The sequence below is a fragment of the Mastomys coucha genome, unplaced genomic scaffold (genome assembly GCF_008632895.1).
Source record: "Mastomys coucha isolate ucsf_1 unplaced genomic scaffold, UCSF_Mcou_1 pScaffold12, whole genome shotgun sequence".
Taxonomy (NCBI): Eukaryota; Metazoa; Chordata; class Mammalia; order Rodentia; family Muridae; genus Mastomys; species Mastomys coucha.
This window is the reverse complement of record NW_022196894.1, coordinates 63,941,875-63,959,457: the sequence shown is the minus strand read 5'-3', so window position 1 is coordinate 63,959,457 and position 17,583 is coordinate 63,941,875. Positions and strand designations below refer to the sequence as shown.

Sequence of the window (17,583 nt, the reverse complement as noted above, 5' to 3'; positions counted from 1 at the left end):
CTTCAACTGGGCATGGTGGATACACGGGGTAACATTAATGATGTCTTCTGGAGGAGTGGTGAGGACCACTGGGTATTGGCCTTTCCATATTGTCCCCAGGCTCTGGATTGTCAGGCTAGAACCTGTATGTATAATCAGACATGGATGATGGAGCAGCCTCTCAAAGTATCTGATTATTAGTCTTCTGAGTTTGGACTTGAGGAGGGAATGGTTAGTAATATTTTGTCTTAAGAACTTTTCAATATGTTGTACACCTGGCCCTTAAGATAGCAATAACTTAGCCCAGTTACCATTAATCTCAAAGAATTTTAGTTAGATTCCTTTGCCAGACCTAGGGCAACTTTGAACTTGAAGACAAGGGTCATTGTCAGACTCCAGGGAGCAAACCAAATCTAGGAATTAACTCTTGGGGGAGTTTCTTGTTGATTATTAAAGCTGTCTCAATTGGTTGGGGTAGGTTTTGACTTATCCAGAGTAGGTTTCCATGAAAACAACCAAAAACTTACACACTAGAACTGCGAATTTGACTCTGTAAATCCACTTCCCAATGGTTTCTGGGGGTGATTTCTTGGGCATAGATCTCTTCCAGGTCTTTTCTTCCTGATCTTTTTTTATACAAATGGCACACCTCCACATAAAGAAGTTGATGAGATTGTATGGATGAGAATTGCAGTATGTGGTCCTGAGTAACTCCACAGTTTTAGTTGTTGCCAGAAGGGTGGCCTGGTGGAATTTGACAACAATCTGTCTTTCAGTATCAGCATGGAATATTGGTCTCTCATCTGGCAAAAACCATCACCAATTTATTTCATTCAGCATCTTTTTTGCTCACACCCTCCACAACACTTTGTATAGGTTGGGCACTTGAACAATTCAGGTTCATGCAGGATAATCAAGATATTGAGAGGCCCCACTGGTTCTAGGGCTACCCTCTACATGGTCAACTCTGCTACCCTTTTCTCTTGTGCCTCTGGGAATTCTCATTTCTGCACCTTTTGCAGTGACAATGGATACTTCTCTTGGCACCCATAAGGCCTCTGGTAGGACCAGTGTTTCTTTTTGCTTTTGATTTCCTTTCCTGCCGAGGGAATAGTCCCCTCTCAATAAAGAGGGCCTCATGAACATGGACCATGGCAAAAGCATACAGACTGTCTATTGTAAAAGTTGCTTTTATTTCTAGTTGCAATTGTTCTTGGAGACTTTCTGCTGGATTTGGATATGCTCATGCTTTTTAGTTTTTTCTGAACTCTAGCTGGCTGGTATAACTCAGCTATTCTGATTCAAACTCCTCTCCATGCTAGCTGATTCAATCTGGAGGTCTCTTAGCTTCTGACTGAACTGTTCTGTTTGTCCTCAAACTAATATTGGCAGTTGTTATAATCTTCTGGCTCTTTCTTATTCTCTGGCTTCAACTGACTGTGCTGGCCTGCAATGGTCATGAACGAACCCAACTCCACTGTGCTGCATTTAGTTCACTGACTGACTCCCTGTTGACTCTCCCTGCAATGCTTTTAAGTAGCCTGTGATATTCCCATGAGAATTGGGCATATCCTACCGCTGACTCCTGTCAAAGCTTTCTCTAATTCAATACTTTGTCTAACCCTCAATTAGACATCACTTTCAAATATGGTTGTTACCTTCTCTAAAGTAATTTTACCTTAGAGGTATGTACTAAGAGGATGTCTATATTCTAGATAAGTGTGTTAAGAGTGTTTGGATTCCAACCAGATCACACAGATTATGTCTTTAGATATGATCAGAGCAGCCATGTTGCTGAATTAAAATTCTTGTACGGTTTATGGACTTAGTGATGGTTTTTCCCTCCCCCGCAGTGGAATCTTGGAGATAATGCCAGAAGTTTAGCCCTTTGTGCTGAAGCTCTTTGCTGAGGGACTGGGCCAGTTCTTTTCTGTCCAAGGTGACAAATGTGGCACTGTCACACCTGATTCCATCTTAAACAAAACTTATCCCATCAGTGTCTGGTACCTCCTTTACTTCTTGTAGCAGGGCATCTGTTAAGTCAGGTCTGACATATTGGATTTTATCAGTCACTTTCAGGCAATCATAGACTCTATCACGTTATCTTCTAGCACCAGGCTGGCTAGTTTAATGGCTAAAGTTTATAGAATCAGATACTGGGATGGTCCAGAAAAAGTGCCAGATAATGTTAGATATCTACCTCTCTTATATAGCCCTCTGGAGGGCCTCCACTGACTGCAGGGTTTTCAGGAACTACCAACCTGACCCAAAGTCTGTTTATCGAGCTTCTTTTATTAGCATGGCTAGTGGCAATGCAAACAAGCCTGCCAACTGGTAGAAACAGGGTGAAGTTTTTTGAAGATAGACCACTGGCCTCTGCCAGCTTCCCACTGCCTGGACAAGGACCCCATTTGCAATCTGTTATCTAAGATCCAAGTATCTCTGCCTTCAAGTGATAAAGCAGTCAGAGCCATGAGCGAACACTCCAGAAGAAGAGCAAAGGTCAATTTCCTCTGGTGCAGCTGAGAGGTGAAGGTTTCAGGTGTCTTCCAGCAGTGTGGCTGAGCAGAAAAGATTCATGTCCCCAACAAAAAGGCACACGTCTTAAGACAGATGATGTATCACACCATACAAAGCCACTGGTCAATATAGGCAAACTGGTTATAATTACTGAGATATATCAGTCACCAGGATTTAGATGCCCTGAACCAAAACTGGCCACTGATCTCCAAAAGAGGGCCAATGGATTTCAGAGAGAGTATAGACATTTTCATGGATAGCATAACTCTTCTCATCTGCCAAATCCTCCTTGGGCTGTGGGAAGCCATTCCACCATTGTAGCGTAGAAACCTCCACTGGTGTCCCCAGAACAATAGCAGCAACAGCAGTCTCCACAGCCACAGTTGCTGCAGGAAGGGGTGGGAGGCAGGTTTGAGCTGCAGGAAGTCATGTGCTATTGTGGGACCATGACTGACACATTCCTAGGGTAGCCCCTTTCATTTTAAAACTTTTTCCAACCAATAGACACAAAGTGACACATAGTAAATACACCCATATAGATTTAAACTAGGTGTTTGGTGACATCTCAGTTGGATCATAAGTTGGCTCTATTTCGCTATATGTCCTATGTGGACAGACTCACTTCCCCATGACACAGATCTAGGTGACTCTAGTTTCCTGGTTTTGGTGGAGGCATAAGGAGTTGGCAGGACCAGAGGCAAGAGAAGTTCCTGAGGCCATGCTGCATCTCAGGGGACACACTCCCTAGAAATTCTTTACAGTAGTGTTCCTGGAGATCTGTCCCCCTTACTGTTTCTGGAAGTCCCACAGTGACCTACAAAATGTTGCAAGATGACTTCTTCAGAGAACATACATACACTTAACGCCAATATAAAATCTTTATTTGCTGGTTGGTAAGCTACTGATAAACTTGGGAAAATCATGTAACCTCCCCATTCTTTGCCTTTTATGCACAAAAGCACATCCCATTTGAGATACTTCAGTTAACAAGAACAGTTAGAGAAAGCAAAGTTACAGAGACCAAAGAGCAATGTTAGTACACTTTCCCAGACTGAGAATATGGATTAGGTTTTTGATGTGTTAAATTTTTGCTACGATTTTGGCAAGAACCTACTTACATTCTAAAAATCGTGCCTCTAAATAGCATTAATTGTGCTAAGGTCTCCTGGACTACTAAAGTCTGGGTGCCTGTTACAAAGCCTGTTAATAAATTAATACATATTACATAAAATGCACTATACATATGATTTCTATAAATTGTGAAGATGGTAATATAGGTTACTGTGGATATATTTTGTTATGATATAGTATTGTACATTGTTACCCATAAGCCTTTATGATGATGCAAAAATTAGACTTTATTACATAAAATTGTAAGACTTCCTTATGGTTGAGAAGACCACAAATGTAAAACAAGTGAAGGAAAATTATTTTAAAAGTATAATACTATTTATAAAGTGAGCATTCTAAATAGAAAATCTGAATGTTAAAGCCTTTAACAGTTTTGATGGCCACCAAGAGTAATGACTTCAAGGCTTCACTTTTGAGCTCACCAAAATCAAAGCTAAGCACATGCTGACCTGACACCTTATAGATCATCGAAATGAAAAATTAGATATTCGCCAGGCAGTGGTAGCACATGCCTTTAATCCCAGCACTTGGGAGGCAGAGGCAGGCAGATTTCTAAGTTTGAGGCCAGCCTGGTCTACAGAGTGAGTTCCAGGACAGCCAGGGCTATACAGAGAAACCCTGTCTCAAAAAACGAAAACAAAACAACAACAAAAAAAATGCTAAAGGTAGCTGATTAGCAGATTAAGGTTTTGTGCTCTTTGTTTTAAAAAGTTGAGGTTTTTTTGCACCCTTGTGTGTGATCTTTCTGGAACTTCAGAGCACGGTCTCCATATTGCAGCCATGGTATCCACTTTTAATTCATTGTTCCTACTTGAAAATACGCGTTAAGTGGAAACCACTCATGACAACATGCCGGACTGGAATCACAAGATCCTTCAGCTTTGACGATACTGTTTTCTCTTTGCTTTCAACCTGTAAAGTCCTAAGCCAGGGTGCATTAGAAGCAGGTACTGAAAAGTATGACCTTCGTTGGCACGATTCAGCTTTTATATTCCATTTCATCCTTTCCCAAGTTTTTTTTGGCTCTATGGATTGTTTGAAGTTTTACACACGGGTTGTTATTTTTGTTTGGATATGATTCTTTGACAGAACACTGGTTCCATTAAATATCACAGTCCTAAAGCTATTTGTCACACACGTGTCTCTCCAGCCGCTCTTGGAGATTTTGAAAGCATTAGTGCCAGCCATAACCTGTTTCTTGCCTTTCTCCCTCTGAATCCTGCCTCTAAAGTATAAGAACTATGTGAGGATCATTGCAAGAAGTCAGTGGAGAGAGGAAGCTGGAGTGCTTATTTGATCTTTGCCATAGAGCAGAGTCTTATTGTATTTTCTTACTCAAAGTTTCATTAAGTTTTGTTCCGTGTCATGTGAGTTTCATAAATGGAAATTTTCAAACATTTGCTTATCCAAGCATCTGGAAATTTTTGATCTTTTCATCCTTTCCTAGTTTATCTCTCTCCAATAACATCTTATTAACAGCAGATTGTAAATGTTCTTGATAATCTTTTCCAATCATTGTTTGGAAAACTAGAAATCCAATAAACATTTCATTCTCAATGTTGTTTATTCATCTTCCACCTTCTGTGGACATGTCACAGGAGTGTAAACCTGTCATCACACTATATTACTCTCTTTCATCAAACATCGAGTGTTTTCTCCAAAATCATCCTGTTTGCTCCTCCTCAGTTTCCTCTGATGAAATTATTTGTTATGACTATCTGGACTTTGAGCTCCCCAAATGGGTTATTGTTATATTTTTTCTTAAGACTTCTTAAGAGCATGCATCAATTTTCATAGCTTTAAATATTATTTGTGTAATGATAAATATCAAATTATAGTACTAAACTCCAGATTTTCTGAGAACGATCTTATTTTAAAATGTACCTATAAATTTTCTGTATCATGTGTAAACATTTATGTGTATGTATGTATGTATATAACATAGATTCACATATACATTTATTCTTACAAATGTTAATACTAAATAAAAACATGTAACATCAAAAGCTTGTATATGTATATTTAATTCATGTCATGTTTTCCTTAAAATGTGAACTCAATGATAAAAATTATTAACATGTTCGATCTTATATCTCCAGGTGTTTCATGTGCTGTAGGCACACAACCAATATTTGTTGACTGAATGATTGGTATAATACATATCAATGCAATTTCATATTAATAGAAACATGCTGTTTGAAAATTACTCATCTAGTTCCAGATATTTGTTTCAGGAGAAAGTAGCAGACTAACGAAAACACTGTTCTTCACTCTCTTGCAGATCCCAATTCTCTGGCTGGCCAGAACGGCCCTGATCATGCCCTCATAGGTGGGATCGTGGCTGTTGTTGTCTTTGTTACACTGTGTTCTATATTTCTGCTTGGCCGATATCTGGCAAGACATAAAGGTGAGCCATAGGTGGAGAAAGCTCTCTTAGTTTTGCTAGAAATCTTGCAAACACTAATTAATTCTGACATCTTATAGGGAGTATGTTTCTTGAGTGAGTGAAGGCAGGGATGTAGATAGAAAGAGGGATGTGGAGATGTAAATTCTAAATGAATTCAGGGAAGTGATGAGAAGTGTTATTTCCAATGGGTTAATGGTAATTTGATTAACTCTAAGATAAATGCTGTGCTACCTTTAACATTGGGAAACAGTGTACATATTTCTACAAATAAAAACATGCACCATCAACCAGACATTCACAATTGGAGTTTAGTGTTAGAGAAAAGTATGTACTTTATATTTTTCCTACTAACAACTGGCTCACTTTAGAAAATTTGACCATTATCTAAACAAACATGGGTGTTGTTTTACTACACCCATCTAATTCTGAGTCAAGAAACAAAAAAAAAACAAACAAAAAGTTTCATGAGAACAAATGAAGGACAATAATATATATTGTAATAAGATTCAACTTTTGAGTATTTGGTTAAAAGTTTAATTCATAAATATAGATTTATAAGTCAAGAATTATGATCATTAACAAAATAAAGTTTTTATTAATTTTTAAAGAAATTTTATTATCATAATAGTGCAATCTAAACATTATTGACATAGATTAGCTCAGTGAATTTTTTTCATGCCCAGGAATATTTGACTAATACAAAGCAGACTCTATTTTTTTTCTGAGCTGTTTTTATTTTGTTTTGATGCTTTTTTCTTATTGTTTTTTTTTTTTGTTAAGTTTCAGTTTCTTTGCTCTGAAAGTTCAGATGTGAGTAAGCATGAAAAATCATGGTAAAAATTTAAGACTATTGTCAACTGCATGTATCTTCATAAAGAACTAAATTTCTTTTATGGTTTCAATAGTCAAGCCATCATTTAAGAAGTAAAAATGACATAGTAGTCATTTCAGCCTCACTGTTGCCTTTAAATAATTGTACCTCAGTCTCACATGAAATACATCTCTTAAAATAAAAAGAAAAATAGAACTTTAAATGTTTGAGAATTGTGTAGTCTATCGCTTCTCAGAATATTGTCCAATATACCAAGATTGGGTCAATTTTTTTCTCTTAATGCTTAGTTATTTTCTTAGATGCCTAGAACTAACATCTTCTTCCCACATCCACAGGAACATATCTAACAAATGAAGCTAAAGGAGCTGAAGATGCACCAGATGCCGACACAGCCATTATCAATGCTGAAGGCAGCCAAGTCAATGCTGAAGAGAAAAAAGAGTATTTCATTTAAAATTCAGGCTCCAAGTTCTGAGTTTTACCTACCAGGCTGACTGCTGGAGAAAACTGGCAATCATCTTTCAGAAATCATTCCAACCATCTTCTTCTACTACTTTTATTAACACCCATACTGTACTGCTCTCAGTAGCCAGTGTATACCAACAATCAGCAGTTGAAAGCATCATTCTTTAATTACTGTACCATCCATAATGCAGGACATTTCTTATTGCCTAAATTTTACACCATTGCTCTTTTAACATACAGTGCTTGAATATACAGCCTTAACAATGTTAATCATCTCACTGGACCATGATATTGAGTTGTTTTTATACATTGAAGAAATGTATGCAGAGCCCCGCCCCCTACATGTGTTTTCCTTGAAGTCATAGACTTTATTGGTTTGCCATTGGACACTTATCACAAGTCACAGGATTAGGTGATGACCTAATGTGTTTAAGCTTAATCGAAGATTAGAGGTTTACAAACAATGTTTTCTACCTGTCTATCTTCAAAGATAACATGTTGTGGAAACATACGCCCTAGAAAACACAAACTGAAAAAACACTGTAGTGTAGTTTCTGGAATGTTTGAGATTATACTGGTAATACTGTATCAAGTGGCTATTTTAAAATTTAGTGTTTGATACAGGCGCCATGTGTATGGATTATACTCATGACATGACACCTTATATTATTATATAGATCCTACCATTAGGTTATTGTAGCTTCATTTACCAATAAATTATTACAAACATTTAACTGCTTTGGGAATCATAACGATTTCATTCATTTCTCTATTTGATTCTATAATTTATTTGTTCCATAAGGATTCACCTGCCTAAACAAAACTGAAGTAGGGCACAATTTTGAGACATTTTAGTATCTGTATATAGTGCATATAATAAATCCAATTAAACATTATTTGATACATATTTAACTTTTTTGGCTGTAGGTTATTCAGTCATAAGTACGCATTTTCTAACGTCCATTCTATCCCTTTAGATATTACATAAACTGATATTATAAGTAGATAACATGGATTAGTATTTTTGTCTGTATGTCCCAGCACTGTCAACAACAAAATTTTTCTAGTTCTTGTTAATTTTTATTTGTTATACAATGGAAGCACAATGTTACAAGGAAAGGTAATTTTAAGCTAACAACCAGTGCACAGCCTCAGGTTTTAAATCACAACCACAGTTGAATAATAACCTAAAAAACAAACTCTTAGTTTGATTTAATTTAAAAAAGAAAATCTTTACACATTTTAATTTGGCAGTTTCAGCGCTGCTTAACTATTTTGATTTGCCAAAAAGGAAGTGTTTATGATATTTTCTGCATAAATGAGCTAATTCTTTATATTAAATTCCTGTCTATGCATTCTGTGAGGTACAAACTTATGAAACAGAGAGTGATAGAGAACCCGTGCCATGCTCTTAACTCCAAGGTGAAAGTCTCTTTCTCTGGATTATTTTAAATTTTGGGATATTGAACTATTATAAAATTCTGTAATCTTAAATATGTCATAAAGCCAATACAAAGTCTTCTATCTATGAGTGAAATATAATATTGGTAGAATAGTTTTTATTACATTTATTAGAAGCTAAAGAATAAAGATCCAGTTAGATAAAAAAAAAAATTCCCATTCAAAAGCATTACACCCTTAAGAAGAAAAGAAAAATTACAATATGGTAGCTGTACTTGTGATGTCTAATAGCATGGTGGAATTTTAAAAATACCTTGGAACTTATTTGCAGGAAACAAGAATGATTGAATACAACATCCTAAGTTAATAACATATGAAAGGCAAGGGTGCTGTATATTAGATTATTTATCAGAAAAGTATCGAACATTTAAGGACAATGTTAGAATTTTTAAGTTTTTTTTTTAAATTGTATAGCATTTATCTTGTTGATTTCTTACAAAAGAAAAAGGACGATGTCAGTCAAGCAGCACTTTTTTCAAAATATACAGAACATAAATAATATGATGTGGTTGAGTGTTAACATAATAAATCATATACAGTATGACATTTTAAGGAAATAAGTCTGCATTGATGTGATTGCATGCTTGTTTTTACAATTCACTCCATACCATCTGTGGAAAAAAATGCAATAATATGTTAATATAGTATGGTAGTTCGAGAGAATCAGGTAGGTGCCTCTAGACACATTGAAACTAGAATAGGTCTATAAACTGCTCATATCTTTCAATGCATAATCTTTAGAAAGACTCCACACAGCAAAATTTCATCCTGTTAGTACAAAACGGAAAGGTTCTTATTGCTAAGTATGTTGTATAACTGCATCATCAGTTACTATTTAAAGCCTAATTTCAGGATACATTTACAAAATTGCTACTCTTCATCGATGCTGTATTTATATCCTTCTTCATCTATATTCTACTTGGCTCCAACTGCTAAAATTGTTGCCTAAATAACACAAACATTATTTATAACACTGTAAAGTTAGAAACCCCAAATTGTTTATATTTCAAGACTTTTGACTCTTTTGACCCTTCTGAGAAATACACAAACCCATTAGAACTTGTAAAATGAAAATCACTGGCAGATAAAAATTAGTGGGTGCTAATCAAATGGTTTTCAGTTAAATGTAGCTAATTTTGATTGAATGACATTTCCTGTCATATAAGAAAAGTGATGGAGTTATACTTTCCTGTATTGAATGCTTATTTGATTTTCACTGAAGGAAACAAGTTACAAGAATTGTGGGCATTCCCCATTCCAGCAAATAAAAAAAATTAATGAAATAAGATTTCTAAATTGGACCCATGTCAACTGAGAAGCCTGAAATATGCCCAGTCATATGCATATAGAGACACTCTCTGTCTCTGCTAAGGGAGTTCAATAGGTAGGAAACACAGTGAAAAGAGTGTGTGTACACACTCCTCAAAGACGATGAGCATCATTCGTTACAAAAGGAAGTTCCTCTCTGCCAGAAATGTTTACAGTGTTCATTGATTGTCCTTGATCAGTAAGATCTAACCAATATTCTTCTTGTCTTCTTTTCCTTTTTGAATGTCCTGGGAAAATGGTGACCAAGACTATAAGAAAAAAAAAAGGAAAAGTACATCAGCAAAAGATAAATTACCCCATTGGAATATTGGTGTATTGGTGTGGTGTGGTGTGGTGTGTGTGTGTGTGTGTGTGTGTGTGTGTGTGTGTGTGTGCATGTCTGTGCGTGTGTGTATTTGTGTGTGTATGTGTGTATTGAAGAGAAGAGAGATTAAAACAAACACAGAAAAAGAGATTCCAACTTGTTTTCTTTTAGCAGAAATTACAAGAAGCAATTTAGGGAACCTGATATTGGGATTTAATCTAGAAACCGGATGATTTCATTGGAGATGTTTAGTCTTTCATAAAAACTTTACAATTACAGTAACAAATAGAGAAAGAAAAACAACTTTCCTGATTATGGCAAAGAAGCTAACACCTCATTTGTTTTGTTTGGATTTTTGTTTGGTTTTTGTAAAAATATAAATATTCAATTAAAAAGACAGGCTCACTTGTAATTATGTACTCATGACTGTAACAGCATTGAGATACCATATAGGCACATGTACAGCAGCTGTTTGACAGTAATGGCTCTTCCATGTAACATAGCAGTTATTGTGTGATTTAGTGCCACTTATTGCAAAGTGTTACCAATGGGCACATTGAAATGCATTTTGTCTTCCCCTCCCTTTTGACATCAGTATAATTTAAAAGATAAAAATATAAAATTTCACACTTTTTTCCAATTTGTGAAATAAAAAAGACCCTCCATATATTTTGGTCCCTTCCCATAATATTTTGGTCCCAGAAAACTTTTGAAAATGCCCAATTTTATTTCCTTTAACAAATGGTAATCTGTAATGGGTATAGACAATGAAATGATTACTCAGTGGTCACAACTTAAATAACTGAAAAAACTAAAGGAAATTACTGGTGAGTAATGCTTTTTGTTAAGTGGCACCAAGTACACACTAAAAACTATGCAAAATATAGGTAACTCCACTGTATGTGCATGTAAGTATCCTGTACTAGCTGTGTATGGATGTTGGAAACCCATGTAATTATAATATGCATTTTGAATTCTGGGAAAGAGGAAATCTTAGTGTAGATAATATAATTTGTCTTGAAATATACATTGGCAATATTGAAATATACTCAGTGCAATATCTCTAATTCTATTGCTGGATATTCAATGCAAAGGGTTTTAAAATACTCTTAAAGAAGATCCAAGAGTTTCGCTAATTTATCTCTCATGTTTTATAACTACAACAAGTTATAGTTGTTTTTTTCTTACTTAATTATTAAGTTAACAAAGGACATTTATTTGGTTTAGTCTTTAACATTACTGCAGAGAATGAAAAGATGTGGATTTTAATCTTTGATTTCATATCTAATTGAATTTGCCATTCTTAAATTTTCTTTGAAATGTACGTGCTTTAGTAGATTGAAATACTTTGATCATGAGTAAAAGTTTATGGAAAGAACATAAGGTATATTTAGTACTTAAAGTCACTTATATTTTAATGAGGAAGTTCTCCTTTCTAAATTTTTCTTTGTCTCCCTAGCACAACCCAAACATGCCCTTTGCACTTCTATATACCCTTCCAAAGGCAGTGGATTGAACGTAGCAAGATAATCATGAGACTTGAAGGGGATGGTATATGTGAATGGGTTCTAAAATCATCAGCATTTTTATGTATTGAGATTACTATTGAATGCAATAGTTATTGGATATAGCTGGTAATTTCTCTGCCATGCATACTTACAATAATTCTTCTACCTCTCACTTTTAACATGGGCTATGATACTTCAATATAAATAGCGGAAGTAAATATTTACAAGATATCCCAGGAAGCATCAGCTTGGGACCCTCAAAACAATGCACTCCCGACTCCCTGGGAAATCTCAAAAGCCAACTTCTTGTAGTGTATTTTATGGTGTATGGATATGCGTTTGTTTAGCTTCTCTCTCATTAGCTGCATATAGGTGACACATGAAACTTTGCTGAGGACAGTTCTTTCCATGCCTAGTTAATGTTTTGCTGTTATGTAATTGTAACTTTTTAAAAGTAATTTGGTAGCAGCAGTTTGCAATCCAATCTGATATTTCATTTTATTTTTAAAGTGTAAGAATCTCTTCGAATTCAATGCTGTATTTTAAGTACAAATCATGTAAATGATTTAATTTTCAGAGAAGTATTATCTATATAAACAAAAATTAAGTATTTTAAAACTGCCTCCTTATGAACAAATAACCCCAATAATTCAAAATATTGCCTCAAAAGCCCACTTTTCTGCCTAGGCATGATAGGAACTTTTCAATGATGTAATTTAAATATGTTAAAGTAAAATGCCACTTTATGAGCATATCTTCCTTCAGAAAAAAATAGATTACATAAATTTATTAAATACTGATGGTGAATCTATAAAATACGCTTAAAATAAGATTTTTATGTTATGTGGTTATGTTATAAATATTATTTGCTTTACTCTTTAACATCATTTCCATATATGTATATGTAATATATATGGTCATATATATTATATATATGAAATGTGTAATTATTTTGGAGAAAATGGGCCCAAATGTGAAAAAGATGTAAAGAAACACTATACCCCCTTGGAAATATGATGTATATTTCAAAGATGTTAAGTTAAAAGAGAAGTGACAATTGCAGAGGCACAAGAAAAATCTACCAGGGCTCAGCACTTAAGCACTTTTCCCACATCCAGGGTCAAAGCAGTAGCGATTCCTACACGGACTTTTAAGCGCAGCATGAAATGCAGCATTACACGAACACACAGTACTGTCAAACCTCAAATGCTTTCTTTCTTTAGATGCTTTCCCTTGTACATGATCCTCGTAGACATGTTTTTATATTCGCTGATAGTGAAAGTCACGCGCAATAAAATGTAACGGTTGGAAGCAGTAGTCACTAATCGGTTAAAGACAAGTACAAAATGTAAACAGATATTACCTTTCTCCTCTTTGCTTTTCTCCGTGGTTCTGATGTGTTGACTGAATGTCATAAATAGAACAAACAAACAAAAAAAAAAGCAATCTAGAAGCTTTTCAAAGCTAGTAATATTGCTCCTTATAAATATGTAACATTTTAATCTTTTTACAAACTTACTTCGCTGTACTCGCTGTACGTGTTGTCAATTGATTCAATGATGCAATTGAGTAGTGAACTAAGGACTTCTGAGTTTGGAATGGCTAATCTCTTCTTCATATTCAGTTCACATCAATATTTGTGAATCGGTTGTTTAGCTTTTTATTCAACCGTAAATATTCCTTAAAGACAGCTCCGTTTTTATCATAAACATTTCACTGTAAACAACCTTGCAACAAGTTTGCTATGTTAAAAAAAAATTTAAAGACTTATCTCTGAAAACAATGTCCAGAAATGCAGGTGTTCCCAGTAATGAAGCTTCAAAAATAAAGTGTTCTATTTATATGACATGAAATCCATATCTTTTGGAAGGGTATACTTATGACAGCACTCAAATATATTCTGTGCAGTATAGAAGATCCACCAAAATGAAGCATATCTCATAGAAAACAAACACGATTATTGAATCTACTCTTATCATGAACATTTTCACAAAACAAAATGCATATTGTAATATTAAGTACATGACACTTGCATGTTAATATGCCTATATACTTACAAAGTATTCAATGTGTACTGAGTGGCGCTTCAAATATGTCATGTACAACACTTATAAACATGCTTACAGGGTTCCCATTTGCACTTCATCCCTTCAGTAAAGTCTCCTCAGAAAAAAAAGTCTGAGAAATATGAAAAATAAAATAAAATTTGAAATTTAGTTATCTATTGGACATTACTGAACTTTTTCTTCATTTAGTGTATTTTAGGCTTGAACATAGACATTGGAAATAAACTTTCTTTTCTCCAGTGAAAGATTACAAAGGTGTTGTGGAGCACGTTCTATTATGCCGAACGCATTGTTTTGAATACCTTTTCTCAATTGCATTTTATATCCATCTATTTCAGTTTCCCTCAATGACATATACTTTTCTTATATATTTCTAAAGGGAACTTTTTTTTTCTTAAATGAGAGCTACTAAAAAAATGTTATCTTTCTGATAAAATATTTAATCATTATTCCTTGAAATGTGTGAACCTTGTAATATGCTGACTAAGTTAAAAAAGTGTCGCTGACATAAAAAAATTTGCTTGAGATTGCCAACATTCAAAATTTTGTAAAAGTAATTTTACAACCACTTATTTGTGTTTACTAATGTTGACTAGGAACAGAAGCAAAAATATCTAAAACAACTTTTTTATTTCTACACTCTAACTGATATATGTCAACTACCTAAGATAATGCAATTAACCATACATACATCTTGAGCTTATAACAAAAGAATTTGAGATAAGCTTTTAAATTTATGGAAGATTTTCTTTGTGTCTTTGGAAGTTCACTTACCATGAGGTATTTTGTAGTCTACTTTAAATAACAGATTTTGTTATACAGGGTAAGCCAAAGGCTGTACGAGAATTAGTGCCATTGGGTCTGATATTTGTGTTGGACCATGAAATATTCCATTAAAATTTGTCTGTAAATACAAGGCAAGATTTTGTATCTGGTTTATTTTTATTAAATAACATGTTATATTATTTTCCATTTATATTTTTTTCAGCAAAAGAGGCATGTGAAGTTTGGTAATTTGAAGCTTTCTTAAAGATCAGATTCCACATATCAAAAGGAAACGAAAACATTTTCAGGAAAATATTCATAAAAGGGTTTTTGTTGTTGCTGTGGTTTTTCTGTGATATTCAATATGCCAAACCATGTAAGCTTCACACCAGGAAGGCATATAACAATCCCGCTTCCTAAATGGATAGACTTGTGGTAATGGCAAATTACTTCTGATACTTTTATGGCATTATAAATTCAACGTTTCAAACAAATAATTTATAATACAATTCACAAAGAATATTTGTTGATTCATATGTCTTTAATTCAGTAATTGTTTTGGTATCTGAAAGCAGCCTTTTCTCTATAAAAATCCAAATATAATTTTAATATATGTAACAAGATGTGCTTTGAAACTTAAAGAGTCAAGGAAATGATTAAATTCTGAAGAAAAAAAAACAACAATAATGCTTTGTGAAAATTTAGATACTTACATGTTTCTATATTTTGAAAACTTGAAGAAGTGAAAGCAGGAAGTTATTTTACACTTGCAGTTAAATTCCACTTGGTACTAATGTAGGCTACATATTATTTAACCAAAACCTTACCTAAGTATACTTCTTAAGGCAAAATTATATATGATGAATTACACCCAAAAACTGAACTTAATACTCTAAGCCTTGATCTACAAAACTCATTATTACCCTTACAAACAATAGTTATTTTACACACTTTTGACATGATTATATTTGATGGAAAAGGAGATAAAATCAGTAATTAAAGCTCCATATATTATGAAACAATTCCGATAATATAGGAAACTAAAATCAAAAACCATATTGATCTTTCAGATATTGTATATAATATTAAATACACATGGCATTTTTCTGTTTGTATCTTATCCTAACTTTTTAATAGATCATATTCATAAAGGCTTTATTATAATAATAAGCTATGAATTTTAGTCATCTTCTAAAGAGTGCCTGTTACCACTCTCAGATTCAAGATATTTTTGAAAGCCTGAAAACACACATCATGGCCATAACTGCAAAAAATTCTAATTTTTAAATTGTATTAATATAAATCTTTATACATTATTATATACATGTATATACATACATGACATACACACACACATGACATGCACACACACACACACACACACACACACACACACACACATAAATTCGATAGATGAGAGATTTCGAAAATACAATTCTGTCTTGTAGAGTGGTACACACCTACTTTAAAGACCAAGGATGGGACATATAGACTTCAAGTATAGCCCAGTCAGCACACTGAATCCCAGGGTCAAAGAAAGGAGGAAAGGAGAAGAAAGAGATGAAAGAAAAATAAAAGATAAGAGAAAGCATGCCATGTAACTCCAAGTTGGCATACCATAGTAATACTTCAGGTACTGTTAACTTTTGAAACATTGCTGATAACAATATGATGTCCTTGAAGTACAAGATCATTCCAAGACCTGTAAACATAAGAGATACACTTGATAAGTGAAGAATTTACGCTTTTTAACCTCAAATTAAAGGCATAAAGAAATGAATGTTTTTCTGTAGATATAGGGAATTAGAAAATTTCTAAAGCTTTGTTGTACCTATTTAGTAATTTTACCAAAAATCAGGGGCACATTTTAATATGTTTCTAATAAGATCAGAGAATTTTGTGAAATTTAGACTCACAGTGTCCAAGATCCCATAGACCTGTCTCTTTAAGATTAGGATGTAGTCAGTCATCTAAAGGTTTCAACTCATGCTAAACAACCAAACACTGATTATTTATTTGCCTCAAAATGTATCCTTTGGTCTTAGAATTTGCCATTATCAAGTTTGTGCTATTAAAAGTCTCCAACTTCTCCTCTCAAGGTATATCTTATTCCTTAAGCACTAAATGACACAAAGACTGCCTCATGGACTATGGATTCCCTCAAGAATAAGAGAAAGTGGGTATGTGTTAAACTCCATCTTGGCTGTAGAATTCCCTGCTAAACTTATGGGATAAAAACACTAGACAGTTCTTCACATGAAACTGAAACAAATTCATAACTCTTACTAGGGAATCTAAGGTGAGATTCTTCTTTAGCCTTGTATTAAACATCAAGTCCCCAAGCTCTGGAAACATTTCCCTCTCTGTACCTAGCAGTCATCTTGATCTTCATACTGGGTACTGACTTCTGTATCCCTCAGATATCTACTACTTCCTCAGAGACACATTGGAAATATACTTTCCCATTAGAAGATAACTCTGAAATGATTCCTGCAGCCAGTTTAAAAAAAGAGTGAACTCAAGTTGATGATCAGAAGGCTGTTTGTGGGAATCAGAGGGTTAGAATAGGAAACCACCTGCTCAAGCGCAACTCTTCTGGGCTGTAGTGTGTAGCACTGGGAGCACGTGGAATCTGGTTCTTCTTCACTCGCTGTTGTTTATAGGATATTTTTCGCAGAATTCATCAGACACAGAATTAATCTGTTTTCCTGGAATTTGAGAGTGACAATTTTTACAACTTTCATGCTTCTGTTCTAAACTGTCATCAGTCATAAATGACTAAAATCCCACTGTGACACACTTGGCAGGAGTCTCTG

General features: G+C 34.4%; 1 protein-coding gene across 4 annotated transcripts in view; it reads left to right on the top strand.

The window, feature by feature from the left end:
- Positions 1-14,918, top strand: part of Cadm2 (cell adhesion molecule 2) — a 941,141-nt gene extending 926,223 nt beyond the window's left edge. For all 4 annotated transcript variants that reach the window (XM_031364231.1, XM_031364230.1, XM_031364233.1 and 1 more), the window contains 2 exons: positions 5,912-6,037; positions 7,205-14,918. In XM_031364231.1, coding sequence (XP_031220091.1) covers positions 5,912-6,037; positions 7,205-7,323 — 245 coding nt within the window. In that variant the 3' untranslated portion in view covers positions 7,324-14,918. The remainder of the gene's footprint in view (positions 1-5,911; positions 6,038-7,204) is intronic.
- The last annotated feature ends 2,665 nt before the right edge of the window (positions 14,919-17,583 follow it).